We start from the raw sequence: 18,545 nt of genomic DNA, 5'->3' as shown, positions 1-18,545 counted from the left end.
GTATGTGTGTGTTTAATTAGAGATAAAAGTATCACAGACTTTCCTGTCTGTGCTGGCTTTGAACCATGATCCTCAGATCTTAGCCTTCTGAGCAGCTAAGATTATAGGCATGAGCCACTGATACCTGGCTCCCACAATACCATTTTGTAAAAAAATTTTAATAAAGAGCGACTGGGAATATGGATTAGTAGTAGAGTGCTTGCCTATTATGCATGAAGCCCTGAGTTCGATTTTCTCAGTACCACATAAACAGAAAAAGCTGGGAGTGGTGCTGTGGCTCGAGTGGTAGTATGCGAGCCTTGACCAAAAGAAGCTTGGGGACAGTCCAGGCCCTGAGTTCAAGCCCCAGGACTGGCAAAAAAATAAAAATGAGTGAAGAATACATTTCTTTTTGGACAGTGTCACCCCTTCCCTTGCTCTCTGCCATTTTTTTCTTTTTACCCCCATCCACAAGTTGTATATTTCATTTTCATCATAATGTTCAGTGAGTACCATTGTTGCATTCCACTATACCATTTTTAAGAGGTTAAAAAAAAACCCAACAGGGGCTGGGAAGGTGGCTCAGTGGTAGAGTGCTTGCCTTGCATGCTCGAGGCCCTGGGTTCGATTCCTCAGCACCATATAAGCAAAAAGAAAAAAGCCGGAAGTGGCGCTGTGGCTCAAGTGGTAGAGCACTAGCCTTGAGCTGAAGAGCTGAGGGACAGCGCCCAGGCCCAGACTTCAGGCCCCACGACCGGACCCAGAAAAAAAAAAAGTACAAAAAAAACCCCCAACAAACCTTAGATGCTGATACATGTGTGTTATGTCCTTGTTTTGTTACCTCTTAGTTTATGATGTTTGCTTTTATTTGGTGCTGGTCCTGGTGCTTGAACTCAGGTCCTTAGCATTGTCCTTAACCTTTTTTTTTACACATGTCTAGTGCCACAACTTTACGTCCAGGTTTTTGGTAGTTAACTAGAAATAAGAGTCTCACAGACTTTCTTGCCCAGGCTGGCCTTGAACTATGATACTCACATCTCAGCCTCTTGGATAGCTAAGAGTGCAGGCATGAGCCACCATGTCTGGGATTTGTTTTTCTTTTTTTCTTTGATGTGCATGTGTGTGTGCTTGTGCCTAGTAGGTATGTGTAATGGTATTGGGGCTTAAATTCAGATCCTAGGCACTGTCAAGGCTAGCACTTTGCCGTTGGAGCCACACCTCTACTTCTAGCTTTTTGTTATTTAATTAGAAGTAAGAGTCTCAGAGACTTATGAAGTCAATGATAAGTCTTTAAGCTTAGTAATTATAACTCAACTCCAATCCAAATGCCAAAAGTCATCAGGAAAAATATAAATAAAACATTTTTCCTTTAAGACACTTAGTAATAATGGTGTTTATTTTTCTGTGGAATTTGTAAATCCTATAGTACTTGAAATAATAACTGTCTACTTTCTCTTTTTCTTGCACTTTTCCTTTTATTTTTTTTTTTGGGGGTCCGGTCGTGGGGCTTGAACTCTGGGCCTGGGCGCTGTCCCTGAGCTCTTCAGCTCAAGGCTAGCCCTCTACCACTTGAGCCACAGCGCCACTTCTGGCTTTTTTCTTTTTGCTTATGTGGTGCTGAGGAATCGAACCCAGGGCCTCAGGCATGCAAGGCAAGAGCTCTACCACTGAGCCACCTTCCCAGCCCCTTTATTTTTTATTTTTTAAATAAATTTTTATTGTAAAGATACTGTACGGAGGCATTACAGTTACATAAGATAATGAGTACATTTCCTATCAAGCATTGTTACTCCCTCTTTTGTTTTTCCCCTACTATCCCTTCCCTCCCCACCTCCCCTTTTTCCTTTATTGAGATTGATTATATAAATTTCACAAGTATTGTGGGATAGTGATACTCAGTTAAAGTCACATACACAATTTAACCTTCATGAGGTGCATTGTCATTATCATGGTTTACAAACTTTGACACTACAGCTATTTTTTCCAAATCAGGTGATAAGTACATATAACTATCTGTTTTCAAGTAATATATCTTTGTATGCATGTCCTGTTTCTGTACAGTATTCAGAAATACTGAGTTCTTTCTCTGTATCAGATACTGATTATTCTTTCTTTCTTTTTTTTTTTTGGGGGGGGGGTCCAGTCATGGGACCTGAAGTCTGGGCCTGGGCACTGTCCCTCAGCTCTTCAGCTCAAGGCTAGTGCTCTACCACTTGAGCCACAGCGCCACTTCTGGCTTTTTTCTTTTTGCTTATGTGGTGCTGAAGAATCAAACCCAGGGCCTCATACATGCAAGGCAAGAGCTCTACCACTGAGCCACCTTCCCAGCCCTCATCTTAACTTTTTAAGAATACAATCTTCTAAATTTCGTATTTCCTTTGCATGTTTTTTTTCCCCTTACACTATTTAATATGCTTTTCTTCTGTTTTATTAGTGGTCTCTGCCAGGATGTAAATAATAAACTCCATGAGCTCAGGAAGTTTGTGGGGAGCATTGTGGTCTTCAAACTCAGGGCCTTGAACTTGCTAGCAGTACCCATTTATAAGGCTGAGACGTGCTTCTTAAAGACCTTTTCTTAAACCTGTCTTTTTTTTGGGGGGGGGTCCGGTCGTGGGGCCTGAACTCTGGGCCTGGGCACTGTCACTCAGCTCTTCAGCTCAAGGCTAGTGCTCTACCACTTGAGCCACAGCACCACTTCCGGCTTTTTTCTTTTTTCTTATGTGGTGCTGAGGAATCGAACCCAGGGCCTCATGCATGCAAGGCAAGCGCTCTACCACTGAGCCACCTTCCCAGCCCAAACCTGTTATTTTATTTATTTATTTTTGTCAGTCGTGGGGCTTGAACTCTGGGCCTGGGCGCTGTCCCTCAGCTCTTCAGCTCAAGGCAAGCGCTCTACCACTTGAGCTACAGCCCACTTCTGGTTTTCTGGCGGTTTATTGGAGATAGGAGTCTCACGGTGTCTCCTGCCCGGGCTGGCTTTGAACCGCGATCCTCAGATCTCAGCCTCCTGAGTAGCTAGGATTACAGGCGTGAGCCACCAGCGCCCGGCCAAACCTGTTATTTTTGAAATACGTTCTCACTTCTTGCCTAAGTCTACCTAGATCATGATCTATGCTTATTGTTGTAGCTGAGATGATAAGTGGACCACCATGTTTGATTCCTCAGCACAACATAAACAGAAAAAGCCAGAAGTTCAAGCCCCATTATTGACAAAAAAGAAACAAAGAAAGAAAAAGCCAGAAATGGTGCTGCAGCTCAAGTGGTAGAGTGTTAGCCTTGAGCAAAAAAGAAGCTCAGGGTCAGTGCTCAGACCCTGAGTTCAAGTCCTAGGACTGGCAAAAAAAAAAACCCAAAACCAAAAAACAAGTTATTAGTTAAGATGGGATCTCAAACTTTTTGTTTGGGCTAGCCACAAGCCATTTTCCACTCAGGCTCAGCCTCACAAGAAGTTAGGATTACAAGTGTAGACCACCAGCTTCTGGAGAGCCGTGGAATTTTTATTGATCACTATATTCCCAGCACTTAAAATAACACATAATAGGTGAATTAACAAATATTTGTCAAAGGAGAGTGGTCAGAGTTCCACAAATTAAAAAAAAAAAAATTTTTTTTCAGCTGGGTCCTATGTGTCATGCTTATAATCCTAGCTACTTAGGAGGCTGAGATCTTAGGATCATGGTTTAAATCCAGCCCAGGCAGAAAAATGTCCCTGAGACTTTTATCTCCAATTATCTACTCAAAAACCGGAAGTAGAGCTATGGATCAAGTAGTAGAGTGCTAGCCTTGAGCAAAATTGCTCAGGAACAGCACCCAGGCCATGAGTTCAAGCCTCATAACTGACCAAAAAAAGAAAAAAGATTTCAAACAGATATGCTCCAAAGACAATGATAACTACATTAGATAGATAGGACATTTGAGTAGTTTGGCTCTTGGGTAAGGGTAATCACAGAATGCTGCTTTATGGGAAGTGACCTTTGTTCTGAAAACACAATGAGAGAGAACAACCAATTGTGCTGTGAAACCTGTAAACAAAAATGTTTTATAAGTATAATACTATGTTGGCTGCTGTGTGGTAAAATGTCTGAAATGATGTTCAAACATGGAAACCCTGAAACATTCTTGAGACTGGCAGCAGGCTTTTCTGGGTAGAACCTTGTGGTGCAGTGGTGCAGATGGAGAGAGTTGAATGTATTTTGGAATGTTTTAAATGAAATATTTTGATCTGTTGATGCATTTGGTGATGGATTAGGCAGGAGTACATAAAGAAAACAGAAATCAGGAATGACTCCTTCACTTTTTACCTTTTGTGGAAGATGCAGAAGTCTTCACAAGTAGTATGAGTCTAACTAGACTTTGCTGTCATCTCAGGCCAGTCTTTTTCTTCTGATTGTTCAGACTTTGTTTCACAAAAATGTTATTCATGAAAGCCTCTCACAGGTCACATTCTGCTCTGGGTATTATGGATATGAAAGGATTAAGATATTAAAGAGCTTAGTTAATAGAGAAGTGTGTAAACTTGCCAAATAATAGTATATGAGTGAAGTAATTTAGGAGCATTGGGTTATGTGGTATTGAAGTGAGGCAGAGGTTCTTGCATTCATACCAACCCCAAACATTTTGTCTTTTTTTTTTTTTCAGGTAAGGGGTAGGTTTATTCAGTAGACCTGCTGGGACCAGGCAAGGATGGCCCTCCACGTGGCTGGGAAAGAGAGAGAGCTGGGAAAGAGAGAGGAAAGAGAGAAAAGAGCTAGAAAAGAGCTAGACAAGAGCAGAGAGAACTAGAAAAGAGCAGAGAGAGCAGAGAGAGAGCTAGAAAAGAGAAGGGAGGTGGAAAAGAGAAGAGAAGGAAAAATCTGAGAGCTAGAAAAGAGCAGAGCAGTACAACATTTTGTCTTTTTAACTTTTATCAATATCTCCTTTGCTGCTGCTTTTTTTTTTTTTTGGGGGGGGGGGGACTGGTCCTAGGGTTTGAAATCAGGGCTGGGCTCTCCCTGAGCCTCTCTGTGCTCAGGGCTAATGCTCTTCCACTTGAGCTGCAGCACCACTTCTGGCTTTTTATGTTTATATGGTACTGAGGAATCAAACCCAGGGCTTCATGCATGCTAGGAAAGCACTCTACCACTAAGCCATATTCCCACCCCCCCACCCCCCACCCCCTTTTTGTTTTTCTGGTTCTGGCACTTGAACTCTGAGCCTGGGCACTGTCCTTGAACTTCTTCCACTCACACTTGAGCCCAGCGCTACTTCTGGCTTTTTCTGAGTATTTCATTGGAGGTAGAGTCTTGTGGACTCCTGCCCTGGCTAGCTTCAAACTGGTATCCTCAGATCTTAGCTTCCTGGGTGGCAAGGATTATAGGTGTGAGTCACTAGTGCCTTTATTTTGGCTTGTTTTTTTCAATATGTTTATAAGACATAAGACATGTACTGAATACTAACACTTGAAGTCTTTTGCTATGCTGCTATAAATTTATTTACTTTTTTTTTCTTTTTCTTTTTTTTTTTTTTGTCGGTTATAGGGCTTGAACTCTGGGCCTGGGAACTGTCCCTCAGGTCTTTGGCCCAAGAATAGTGCTCTACCACTTGCGCCACAGCACCACTTCTAGTTTTCTGAGTGGTTTGTTGGACATAAGAGTCTCACAGACTTTCCTGCCCAGGTTGGCTTTGAACTGTGATCCTCAGATCTCAGTCTCCTGAATAGCTAGGATTACAGGTGTGAGCCTCCAGTGCTTGACTTATTTTTTTCTTGGGGCTAGTATACTGTGGCTTGAACTCAGGACCTTGCAGTCTTGCTTGGCGTTTTCACTCAAGGCTGGCACTCTGACATTTGAGTTATAGCTCCACTTTTGACTTTTTGCTGGCTAATTGTAGTGTCTCATAGACTTTTCCTACCTGAATTGGCTTCCAACCTTGACTCTCACAAGCTGGGTGTTAGTGGCTTGTGCTTGTAATTCTAGTTGCTTAGGAAGCTGAGATCTGAGGGTTGAGATACAAGCCACCACCAGCAGACAAACTCTTATATTCAGCTAACCAGTAAAAAGCTAGAAGTGGACTTGTGGCTCAAGTGGTAGAAGGACAGCTCAGGGAGAGTTCAAGCCCCTGTTACTTACCCCTCCCCAGCCCCCCAACAAAACAACACTTTAAAGTATGTTCACATTTACTGAACTCTTTTTTTTCCCCCTCTCTATTGAGCTTGTCTTTTATGCATTGTTATGACAACTTTTTTTTTTGTCAGTTAGGAGGCTTGAACTCAGGGCCTGGGTGCTGTTCCTGAGCCTCTTTGTGCTTAAGGCTAGTGCTCTTTCATTTGAGCCACAGTGCTACTTTCAGTTTTTGAGTGGTTAAGTGGAGATAAGGTTCTCAAGGGGACTTTTCTGGCCAGGCTAGCTTCAAAACGCGAACCTCAGATCTCGTCTCTGAGTAGTAGCAATGGGCACCTGGCTAACTGACTTAATTTTTAAAAAATATTATATGGGACTGGGAAGGTGGCTCAGTGGTAGAGAGCGTGCCTTGCATGCCTGAGGCCCTGGGTTCGATTCCTCAGCACCACATAAGTGGCACTGTGGCTCAGATGGTAGAGCACTAGCCTTGAGTTGAAGAGCTGAGGGATAGTGCCCAGGCCCAGAGTTCAGGCCCCAAGACCGGACCCAAAAAAAAAAAATATATTATATGCTCTACTTAACAAGAATAAAGTTTACAATTTTTTAAAAAATCTACTTTTTCCCCATTAGAGAAAATATTAGAATATAGGGAAAAGTAAAAAGCCTAGAATGCATTTATCAAACACTTTAGCTCTTGATGACTCTGATTATGATAGAGGACATTTTGTTGTTTTTGAGAAGCTTGAACTCAGGGTCTGGCTGCTGCCTCCAGCTTTTGTGCTTATAGCTAGTGCTCTACCAGTTGGGCCATAGCTCCACTTCTGCCTTTTTGGTGATTAATTGGAGATAAGGGTCTCGGGGACTTTCCCAGCTGTGCTGGCTTCAAATTGTGCAGTTTTCAGATCTCAGCCTCTACTCCTCACTTAAAGGTGGCATCTATCTAGGCTCTGCTGATGAAAAATGTTACTGGTCATAGGTTTCCTGAAAAGTTTCCTTCATCACCTCATGGAACCCTAGGATTACAGGTGTGAGCCACTAGTACCTGGCTAGGACATTTCTTTGTTGTCTTCCACTTCTGGTTTTCTGTCAAGTAATTGGAGATATGACTCTGGATTCATCTGCCCAGTTTAGATCTTAAGATCTTAGCTTCCTGAGTAGCTAGAATTACAGGCATGAGTCACTGACACCTTGTGAGAAATAATATCTTTAATAAGAGTGAGATCTTTATGGACTTAGGGCAGTTATACCTGATTATTCAGGTACTCAACAAAATTCCTAGCTTACATAAAATAGCAGATTTGCTTGAGTGTTCTGATTCTCCCATTTAAAATGAAGTATCATATATCCTTTTTTTTAGAACCAAATTAACCAGAGATATTTTGTTCCTACCTTTAATATTGAAGTGATTATCTAAATTTAGTATTTATATTTTGCACACATGTGTTACAAGGAAATCAAAGGTTAATGAGGCACTACAGAGGGAGGCAGGTGTGCAATTCAGCATATTCCATTTTAAGACTCTAAACAATGGGAAGGTAGTTCTTTATCTTAAGTCCTTGGCCTCTGATATTCTTTGTCTTTGTTAAGTGTTTATCTGCTACTCCCAAGAACCTTTGAAAAATTTTCTATCTCACTTCTAGAATGTTTTATAGTTGAGATATAAATTAGAGGTATAAATTAAACAATAACTATTAAAAATACCTTTTTTGTGGATAGACATATGTACTCTTAGAATATTTATTTAGAAGGATGTTCTGTAAAGCTTGTCACTATGATAGATTTATGATAAATAACTTACTATTTCTATATTGCTGCTAAAATGTGTTTCGGTTAGCATTTGAAGAAACCTTTCACTGTTTGGGCTTAAACTCTGAAAATACACTTAGTATAATTTTTCTGTTTCTCACCAACTCTTCTAGTGGAAAGTTAGACAATGGACTTCAGAGTCAGATAGTTTTGGCTGTACCATTACTGGGCATATGGCTAAAAGCAAGTGATTTAATCTGACCCTGAATTTATTTTTTGGAAAATGTGTAATTTGCATATATGTATACATATATAGTTAATCTGACACATGTGAATCCTAATAATAAGGCCCCCCTTTTTTTTCTTTTTCGTGCTGCTTCTGGGGCTTGAACTCAGGGATTGGCCACTCTCTGAACATGTGTTCAAGGCTACCATTTTACCACTTGAGCTATAATTGGAGATAGGAATCTCATGGGCTTTCTTGCCTGGGCTGTCTTTGAACCACAATTCTCAGATCTCAGCCTCCTGAGTAGCTTAGGTTTCAGATGTGAGCCACTGGTGCCTGGCAAGGCCATCTTTGGCTGTCAACCTCCAGGATATCCTCAAATAATAGAAAACATTTTTCTTTTGGTGGTACTTGGGTTTGATACCAGAGTCTTATACTTTCTTTTTTCTTTTTTTGTCGGTTGTGGGGCTTAAACTCTGGGCCTAGACGCTGTCCCTAAGCTTTTCAGCTCAAAGCAAGTACTCTACCATTTGAGCCACAGTGCCACTTCTGGTTTTCTGGTGGTTAATTGGAGATAAAAGTCTCATGGACTTTTCTCTCCGGGCTGTCTTTGAACTGAGATCCTCAGATCTCAGCCTCCTGAGTAGTTAGGATTACAGGCATGAGCCATCAGCATCTGGCCAGCTTTGTACTCTCTAATAAGCAGGCATTCTACCACTTGAACCACACCTCCAGCCCTTTTTACTTTTAATTATAATTATTATTATTATTTTTTTTTTTTGTCGGTCATGAGGCCTGAACTCTGGGCCTGGGCGCTGTCCCTCAGCTCTTCAGCTCAAGGCTAGCAAGTTCATAGGTTAAGTTTCTTAGGAAATTTATAGATATTGACTAGATCTCTTGAAGTTTAGCCAAATACTAATGAGACTCATCCTTGATTAGCTCAGCAAGGAATGCTACCTGTGATTTGAGTGTGGTGAAAAGTTAATAATAGCATTGATAATGAATGCAATAATTAATGTGTTAAATATTTACTATGTTCTAGGCAATATGTCAAAACTCTACTCCCTGATTTCTCTATAAGGGAATTGTAGTTCTTTTTTTTTTTTAGCCAGTCCATTGTCCCTGAGCTTCTCTTGCTCAAGGCTAGCACTCTACCATTTGAGCTACAGTGCCACTTCTCTGACTTTTTCTGTTTATTGGTACTGAGGAATTGAACACAGGGCTTCATGCATGCTAGGCAAGCACAGCCAGGAATTGTAGTTCTTTCTATTGGTTTAAAATAAGTTAGGCCGGGCACCAGTGGCTCACACCTGTAATCCTGGCTACTCAGGAGGCTGAGATCTGAGGATTGCGGTTCAAAGCCAACCCTGGGCAGGAAAATCTGTGAGACTATTTGTTTTTTTTTTTGGTCAGTCGTGGGGCTTGAACTCTGGGCCGGGCGCTGTCCCTGTGCTCTTAACCTCAAGGTAAGGGCTCTACCTCTTGAGCCACAGCATTACTTCTGGTTTTCTAGTGATTTATTGGAGATCAGAGTCTCACAGACTTTTCTGCCTGGGCTGGCTTTGAACCATGATCCTCAGATCTCAGCCTCCTGAGTAGCTAGGATTACAGGTGTGAGCCACTGGAACCCAGCTCCCGTGAGACTCTCATCTCCAATAAACCACTAGAAAACCGGACCTGGCGCTATGGCTTAAGCAGTAGAGTGCTTGCCTTGAGCTAAAGAGCACAAGGACAGCGCCCAAGCGCAGAGTTCAAGCGCCACAACTAACAAAAAAAAAGTTTCAAGCTGGGAAGCTGTGAATGTGGCTTAGTGGTAGAGTGCTTGCCTAGCATGCATGAAGCCCTGGGTTTGATTCCTCAGTACCACATAAACAGAAAAGGCCATTAGTGCCTCTGTGGCTCAAGTGGTAGAGCTCTATCCTTGAGTACAGAGAGACTCAGGGATAGAGCTCAGGCCCTAAGTTCAAGCCCCAGGACTAAGAACAACAAAAAAAATAGTTTCTTTGACAAACTGTCAGACTACTTTAAGCCCTGAACCAACTGTAATTCAACTCAGGTAGATTTATTTTCCTTATGATTCCCATCTAACTGGCACCTACCTGTACTCTGCTGATGAAAAGTGTTACTGGTTATAGATTTCTGGAAAAACTTCCTTTATCACTTCATGGAACCTTAGGTAGTATGATCCCTAGAATAGCTATCTAGGCTCTTCAAAGATCAGTTCATCTGGGCATTAATGGCTCATGCCTGTGATCCTAGCTACTTGGGCGTCTGAGATTGAGAGGACTGAGGTTTACCGCTAGCCCAGGCACAAACATTCAAGAGATCCTTCTCAGAGTAGCTAGGCACTTTTGTCATTCTAGGTACCTGGTAAACTGAGATTGGGAATATCTAGGTTTCAGGCCTGCGTTTGCAGAAAAGTCCATGAAATCCCATCTTAGTTGAAGAAGCTGGTTATGGAGGTGAACATCTGTTCCATCTACCACGGGAAACAAAAAAATAGAGTATGTAGTTCTAGGCATACACTTGGGCAGGAGCCTATTGCAAAAATAACTGTACAAGGGCTGGAGATTTAGCTTAGCAGTAGAGTATCTATCCAAAGCATGCTCAATACCCTGGGTTCAATACCCAGCACTACAATCATTTAATAATAATAATAATAAATCTGTACAACAATAAACAGTAAGGGACGTTTAGCTTAGTTGTAGAGTATCTAGCAAGCATGAAACCCAAGTTTAAAGATCAGTGGCAATTCCGAAAAAATGTAGGTCCATGCTATTCTTTTCATATTTTTGCAATTCATGTCACTAAATTAGAGGCCTTTTATGTTCTTTTTGTTGTTGTTGTTGTTGTTTTAATATGCCTAGAGCTTGTCACTGAGTTTCTGTTTTACTTTTGTTTTTTTACTCAAGACTGGTTCTCTGCCACTTGAGCAAACTATATTTCCAGTTTTTTGTTTGGTTTGGTTTTTGAGTAGTTTATTGGAGATCAAGAGTCTTGAGAACTTTCCTGCCTGGCCTGACTTCAAACTGCAGTCCTCAGAGCTAAGCCTCCTGAGCATCTAGGGTTACAGGCATGAGCCACTGGCCTCAGAGGTCTTTTATGGAAAACCTACATAATTAGCTAAGAGGTTTTGATAACATTTTCTATAGTTTTTCTTCTTTAGAAACTGGTTTATTTCTATGAGCCAGTGGTGAAAGTTGTCCTGCAGTTTTTTGGATAACACTTCTATTTGCTTGGTAATACATGCTTGGTAATTGAGTTCATTTTTCCAGTCTTACTGTTCTAATAAAGTTTCCTTTTTGTAATAAAAATTTTTAATTTTTTTTTGTTTTAGTCATATTTTAGGTGTGCAATTCAGTGGCATTCACAGTGTTATGTAACCATCACCACTGTTTCAGGAAATCATTCTTCATCATTCTAACAGGAACTATCTATTAGGCAACAATACCTCGTTACCCCAGCCACTTGTAACTTTTTTTTTCCTACTTTCTGTTTTTATGAATTTTTCTGTTCTAGATACTTTATATAAGCAGAATCATGTGGTTATCCTTTTTGGCTTATTTCCCTGAATATAATGTTTTCAGGGCTTATCTATGTGTAGTATGTTTTAAAATGCTGATGGCTTGTGCCTGTAATTCTAGCTACCCAAGAGGCTGAGGTCTGAGGATTTAGGGTTGAAGCCTTTCTGAGGAAGAAAGTCCTTGAGACTTACCTTAATCTCCAACTAACTAGCAAAAAGATGGAAGTGAAGGTATTGCCCAGGTAATACCCACCAGCCTTGGGCAGAAAAAGACAAGTGACAGTGTGAAGCCCTAAGTTCAGTTTCCAGTACCAGCACACACACACACACACACACACACACACACACACCCCACACACAAAAAAAAACTATTTGTTAACCTATTAAATAATTAAACTTGTCACTAGATTAGTTCCTGTGTAAAAGGACCAAAATTGTTAAGGGTTTAGCGATAGGAAAGTAGAGAGGCCATATAAACTACACTTTTGAACCACTTGACAGTAAATGGACAGGAGAAAGAACTTCATTGAGAAAGAATGTCTGAAGAGGTGCTTGTTTTGGGGGGAGGTGGACGGTGCAATACTGGGACTTGAACTTAGACCCTCACACTTCATTTGTTAAACATGTGCTCCACTGCTTGTGCCATTCCTCCAGTCCTTTTTGCTCTGGTGTGTGTGTGTTTTCATGTGCGCGCGTGGATGTGTGCAAGCTGTCCCTGACCTTTGTGCTCTCTACTATTCTCTAGGACTACCACTTGAGCCAAAGCTCCACATTGGTCTTTTTTTTTTTGTCAGTCGTGGGCCTTGAACTCTGGCCCTGGGCACTGTCCCTGAGCTCTTCAGCTCAAGGATAGTGCTCTACTGCTTAAGCCAAGGTTTTCAGTTAGTTAATTGGAGATGAGTCTCAAGACTTTCCTGTCTTGGCTGGCTTTGAACCTTGATCCTCAGATCTCCTGAGTAGCTAGAAATATAGACGTGAGCCACCAACACCCAGCTCCTGCTTGTGCACGCGCTCTCTCTCTCTCTCTCTCTCTCTCTCTCTCTCTCTCTCTCTCCCTCCCTCTCTCCCTCTCTCTCTCCTACTCTCCCCCTCTCCCTCCCTCTCCTTCCTTCCTTCCTTTTTTTCCTGTTTAATTGGAGATAAAAGTCTCACAGACTTTGCTGCTCAGGCTGGCTTTAACTGTGATCCTCAGAAGTCAGCCTCCTAACTAGATAGGATTATAGGTGGAGCCACCAGGGCCCAGCTTTACTCTAGTCATTTTGAGATGGAGTCCCACTTTTTTTTTCTTTTTCTTTTTTCCTTTTTCCTTCCTTTTTTTTTTTTTTTCCTGTGGGTCCGGTTGTGGGGCCTGAACTTGGCCTGGGCACTGTCCCTCAGCTCTTAAGCTCAAGGCTAGCGCTCTACCACTTGAGCCACAGCACCACTTCCAGTCTTTTCTGTTTATGTGGTGCTGAGGAATCGAACCCAGGGCCTCATGCATGCAAGGGAAGCGCTCTACCACCGAGCCACCTTCCCAGCCCCCCTTTCTTTTCTTTTTCTTTTTTCTTTCTTCTTTTTTTTTGGTCAGTCATGTGGCTCGAACTCTGGGCCTGGGTGCTGTCCTTGAGCTCTTCACCTCAAGGTGAGTGTTCTACTACCTGAGCTACAGTACCACTTCCCCTTTTCTGATGATTAATTGGAGATAAGAGTCTCACAGACATTCCTGCTCTGTCTGATTTTCAATTGTGATCCTCACATCTTAGCCCTCCTGAGTGGCTAGGATTACAGGCTTGAGCCACTGGCACCTAGCTCACTTTTTTTCTTTAGAAGTTGAAAAATGAGTATTTTATTAAAGCTTATGAAGATGTGTGAATAAGCTGTGGGTAAAAGAAGGTGCAACACTGAAGAACAGATTATAAATGGATAGGAATTAGCAATTAATTAAAATTTTTTGTTATTATAAAGGGGATATACAGAGGGTTACAATTACATGTCAGGTAAGCCGGGCGCTGGTGGTTCTCGCCTGTAATCCTAGCTACTCAGGAGGCTGAGATCTGAGGATCGCGGTTCAAAGCCAGCCCGGGCAGGAGAGACCGTGAGACTCCTATCTCCAATAAACCACCAGAAAACCGGAAGTGGCGCTGTAGCTCAAGTGGTAGAGCGCTCCCCTTGAGCTGAAGAGCTAAGGGACAGCGCCCAGGCCCAGAGTTCAAGCCCCACGACCGACAAAAAAAAAAAAAAATTACATGTCAGGTAAAGAGTACATTTCTTTTTGGACAGTGTCACTCCCTCAGTTTCTTCCAGTTTTTCCCTCCGTACCCACAAGTTGAATAGTTCATTTTCAACACAGTATCTAGTGAGTGTCACTGTTGGATTTTTCACCCTTTGTTCCCTCCATTTCTGTGGCATAAATTTTTTAATCCAGTTAAATGGCCTTTAATAGAAACAAAATACATACAAAATGTATACAGTTGCAGCTTAACTTTTGCCAACTTTCTTTCCTCTGTTCTTTGATAATCATGCACTTCCATATGAGGGGGTATTAATTAAAATTGTATTGCTTTGTTCTTGGAATCAAATTTGGTTTCAGCAATGATAGGTCTCCCTGGGGTGTTGAGGAGTCCCTAGAAAGCTGGAAGTAGAGATAAGCTTTCCAGGAAATTTAATACTATGTCTCTAACAGGGGAAGAATGAAAATACACAGGAGGGGAAACAAGATCAGAGGAGAGGATATGGGATTGAAGAGAATCTTCTGACATAGGCATATGAGCAGTTATGAAAGCTGGGCTTTTATTTTTGAGAAGAACATCTTTTCTCATTTTCTAATACTAAAGAGCTGGGACTGGAACTTGAAGGAGAAACCAGCTAAAATTCCTTTAACTGTGATAATACGATCCTAACTTTGAATTCAGAGTAGACTTTTGATTTTAAGGCAAGAACAGGAACAGGCCTGGGGGTTTGACTCAGGTGGTATATGCAAGTACCATTCAAAAAAAGTTGGAACAAGAGGGAGGGTAGAAAAGTAAGTGACATTTTTTTCAATTACTGAAAATTGGTACTGTGGAAATGAAATGAAAGAGTATTTTAGTGACTCTGAAATTACAGCCTATAAAATCTAGACAGAATGTGAAGAGTAAAAGCAGCCAGAATAGGATACGTGCATGCTAAGAATAGATTCTTTTTTTTTTGTCTGTCGTGGGGCTTGAACTCTGGGCCTGGGCGCTGTCCCTCAGCTCTTCAGCTCAAGACAAGCGCTCTACCACTTGAGCTACAGCACCACTTCCGGTTTTCTGGTGGTTTATTGGAGATAGGAGTCTCAAGGTCTCTCCTGCCCGGGCTGGCTTTGAACCGAGATCCTCAGATCTCAGCCTCCTGAGTAGCTAGGATTACAGGCGTGAGCTACCACCAGCGCCAGACTAGATTCTTTTTTTGGGGGGCCAGGGTCCGGTTGTGGGGCCTGAACTCTGGGCCTTGGGCGCTGTCCCTCAGCTCTTCAGCTCAAGGCGAGTCCTCTACCCCTTGAGCCACAGCGCCACTTCTGGCTTTTTTCTTTTTGCTTATGTGGTGCTGAGGAATCGAACCCAGGGCCTCATGTATGCAAGGCAAGCGCTCTACCACTGAGTCACATGTATGTGGCCTTAGGTTCAATTCTTAGCACCACACACATGCATACAATAAAGAAAGAACTAAAGGTATAGCTTTGTCGTAGAATGTTCGCTAGCATGCGTGAGGTCCTGGGTTTAATACCCAGCTTTGTAAAGTTTTAAATAATAGAATTTAATAGAGGTTATAAAGTTATAAAATGAGAAACTTCCCACAGATCAGGAAACATCCCAGTATTTATATTAAAAGCAAAAACATGACCAGGAGAATATTTCAGAATTTAAGATTGTATGTTTTGGGTTTGGAAGTTGGTTGGTGATAGAGTGTTTGCCTTGCATACATGAGGCCCTGGGTTGGATTCCTCAGCACCACATAAGCAGAAAAAGTGGGAAGTGGCATTGTGGTTCAAGTGGTAGAGCGCTAGCCTTAAGCTGAAGAGCTGAGGGACAGCGCCCAGGCACAAAGTTCAGGCCCCACGACTGGTTAAAAAAAAAGGCCCGGTCTGTATAATGAGAGATAATTATGCTAATACTTGCTTTTTGTGTGTGTGTGTGTGTGTGTGTGTGTGTGTGTGTGTGTGTGTGTACACCTACATTCTCCCAGAAATAATGTTATACCAACTATCAAGGCATCATTTATTTTTGTCGGTCATGGGGCTTGAACCCTGGGCTTAGGTGCTGTCCCTCAGCTATTCAGCTCAAGGCTAGCAGCACTCTTACCACTTGAACCACTATGCCACTTCCAGTTTTCTGGTGGTTTATTGGAGCAAAGAGTTTCATGGACTTTCATGCCCAGGCTGGCTTTGAACTGTAATCATCAGATCTCAGCCTCGTGAGTTAGGATTACAGGCATGAGCCACAAGCGCCTGGCTTCAGCCATAATTGCTAAAGAAAAGACCCTTTTGTGTTTCTTCTTTTATTTTTTGTTATTATAAAAGTGATTTACTAGAGGGGTTACAGTTATGTAAGTCAGATAAAGAGTACATTTCTTCTTGGACAATGTCACCCATTCCCTCGCTATTTCCCAGTTCTTTTGTGGTTTTTAAACATGATTTGGTTTTCAGGCTGTTGGTAAGATGTGCCTGGGTCAGACCTTGTTACAACATGGACACATTACCCATCTGATTTGAAATAATTAATATTCAGTTATTTGAAATTATCAGAATGTTCTGAAATGTTGTGAAATATTAAATTATTGAATTTTAAATTATTTCATTTCAGGTTACAGTGCAGGATTTTGGAAGTCCTGCCTCCATCACATCAAAATGGTTTTGTTAATGGACATGTTAGTAGTGTAGATGGGGAAACTATTGTCATCAGTGATAGTGATGATTCAGAAGCACAAAACAACTCTTTCCAAAATGGGTAAGTGATTTAAAAAAAATTATCAATCATTTATCAGATTAATGATATTCCACTGAAATAATATTTTCCCTAATTTCTTCCTTTCTAAACGAATTATTGTACACTACCCATTTAAATAATTTGGTTCAACCATAGAGGTTAGCATTTTCAAAATTAAAACTTACATAAAATTGGCTGTTTTAACTAAGCCTCATTCAGTTATATATATATATTTTTTATTTTTTTGGGTCTGGTCATGGGACCTGAACTCTGGGCCTGGGCGCTATCCCTTAGCTCTTCAGCTCAAGGGTAGCACTCTACCACTTGAGCCACAGTGCCACTTCCGGCTTTTTTCTTTTTGCTTATGTAGTGCTGAGGAATCGAACCCAAGGCCTCATGCATGCAAGGCAAGTGCTCTACCACTGAGCCACCTTCCCAGCCCCTCAGTTATATTTATACAGTCTACTTTTGTTAGAAAAATTCATTCTAGCCGGGCGCTGGTGGCTCACGCCTGTAATCCTAGCTACTCAGGAGGCTGAGATCTGAGGATCGCGGTTCAAAGCCAGCCCGGGCAGGAGAGACCGTGAGACTCCTATCTCCAATAAACCACCAGAAAACCGGAAGTGGCGCTGTAGCTCAAGTGGTAGAGCGCTCGCCTTGAGCTGAAGAGCTGAGGGACAGTGCCCAGGCCCAGAGTTCAAGCCCCACGACCGACAAAAAAAAAAGAAAAATTCATTCTGTACTTAACACTTATTTATTGTATGATGAATGTGATAATGACAGTTACAATAGTAATGACTATATTTTGAGATGGCTTTAAAAAAATAAACTTTATTATAAAAATAAAGAGCTGGGAATATGGCTCAGTGGTAGAGTGCTTGCCTAGCACACATGAAGCCCTGGTACTTCATGAAGCCCCTCATTACCACATAAACAGAAAAAGCTGAAAGTAGCGCTGTGGCTTAAGTGGTAGAGCGCACTAGCTTTGAGCAAAAAGAGCTCATGCAGATCCTGAGTTCAAGCCCCAGAGCTGACAATGAATGAATGAATGTTTAAAAAAACAAAAACAAAAACTTAAGATTAAAAAAAATAGAATTGAAGTAATTTAATTTCCTTTTATTCTAGTTACATTTCCTTTGAAAGAATTCAACTATGGTTTTACTCTCCAGAGAATTTTTTTTTTTTTTGGGTCTGGTCCCCACCCCAAGAAATGTCACTGGGCCTTTAACTCAGAACCTGGATACTGTTTCTCAGCTTTTAAACTCCAGGCTAGAGGGGCTAGGAAGTTGGCTCAGTGGTAGAGCACTTGCCTTGCATGCCTGAGGACCTGGGTTCAAGTCCTCAGCACCACATAAGCAAAAAGAAAAAAGCTGGAAGTGGTGCTGTGGCTCAAGTGGTAGAGCACTAGCCTTGAGCTGAAGAGCTTAAGGATAGCGCCCAGGCCCCATGACCGGACCCTCCCCCCCCCCCCCCCCAAAAAAAAAAATAATACTCCAGGCTAGAACTCTGCCACAGCACCACTTCTGGCTTTTTGTTGATTAATTGGAGATAAGAGTCTTTAGGATTTTCCTATCTGGATTAGGTAGCTGCAAACCGTAATCCTCAGATCTCAGCCTTCTGAGTAGGTAGGATTAAGGTGTGCACCAGTGTTGCCCAGTTCATAGCTTATCTTTGACAAAGCAGCAAAAACAATGCTGTGCAGCACAAAAACTTTTTAACAAATGCTACTAGAATATCTGGCTGTTGACTTGTTTAAAAAAAAAACAAAAAACTAAGCCATTGGCTCACATCTGTTATCCTAGATTCTCAGGAAGCAGAGATGTGTGGATCACGGTTTGAAGACAACCCAGACAGGAAAGTCCCGTGAGACTCTTACTTCCAATTAACCATTATAAAGCTGAAAGTGGCCGGGTGCCAGGTGCCAGTGGCTCACACCTGTAATCTAGCTATTGAGGAGGCTAAGATCTTACTTCTTTTTTTTTGTTGTTTTGGTCGGTTGTGGGGTCTGAACTCTGGGCTTAGGTGCTGTCCTTCGCCTCTTCAACTCA

The 18,545-nt window shown here is 41.8% G+C and overlaps 1 protein-coding gene and 1 non-coding gene across 2 annotated transcripts in view; both read left to right on the top strand.

Annotated features, from left to right (window-relative positions):
- Baz1a (bromodomain adjacent to zinc finger domain 1A) overlaps positions 1-18,545 on the top strand; it is a 101,248-nt gene that overhangs the window by 12,680 nt on the left and 70,023 nt on the right. The window contains exon 4 of the mRNA XM_042677815.1: positions 16,375-16,518. Within this exon, the coding sequence (XP_042533749.1) occupies positions 16,375-16,518 (144 nt within the window). The remainder of the gene's footprint in view (positions 1-16,374; positions 16,519-18,545) is intronic.
- LOC122106589 lies at positions 16,181-16,280 on the top strand. The gene has a single exon (XR_006147216.1). It is a non-coding gene; the product is annotated as a small nucleolar RNA U13 (small nucleolar RNA).

The sequence above is a fragment of the Dipodomys spectabilis genome, unplaced genomic scaffold (assembly GCF_019054845.1).
Source record: "Dipodomys spectabilis isolate Male_0828 unplaced genomic scaffold, ASM1905484v1 ptg000042l, whole genome shotgun sequence".
Taxonomy (NCBI): Eukaryota; Metazoa; Chordata; class Mammalia; order Rodentia; family Heteromyidae; genus Dipodomys; species Dipodomys spectabilis.
The sequence above is the reverse complement of the archived record's forward strand: the minus strand, read 5'-3'. Positions and strand labels throughout refer to the sequence as shown.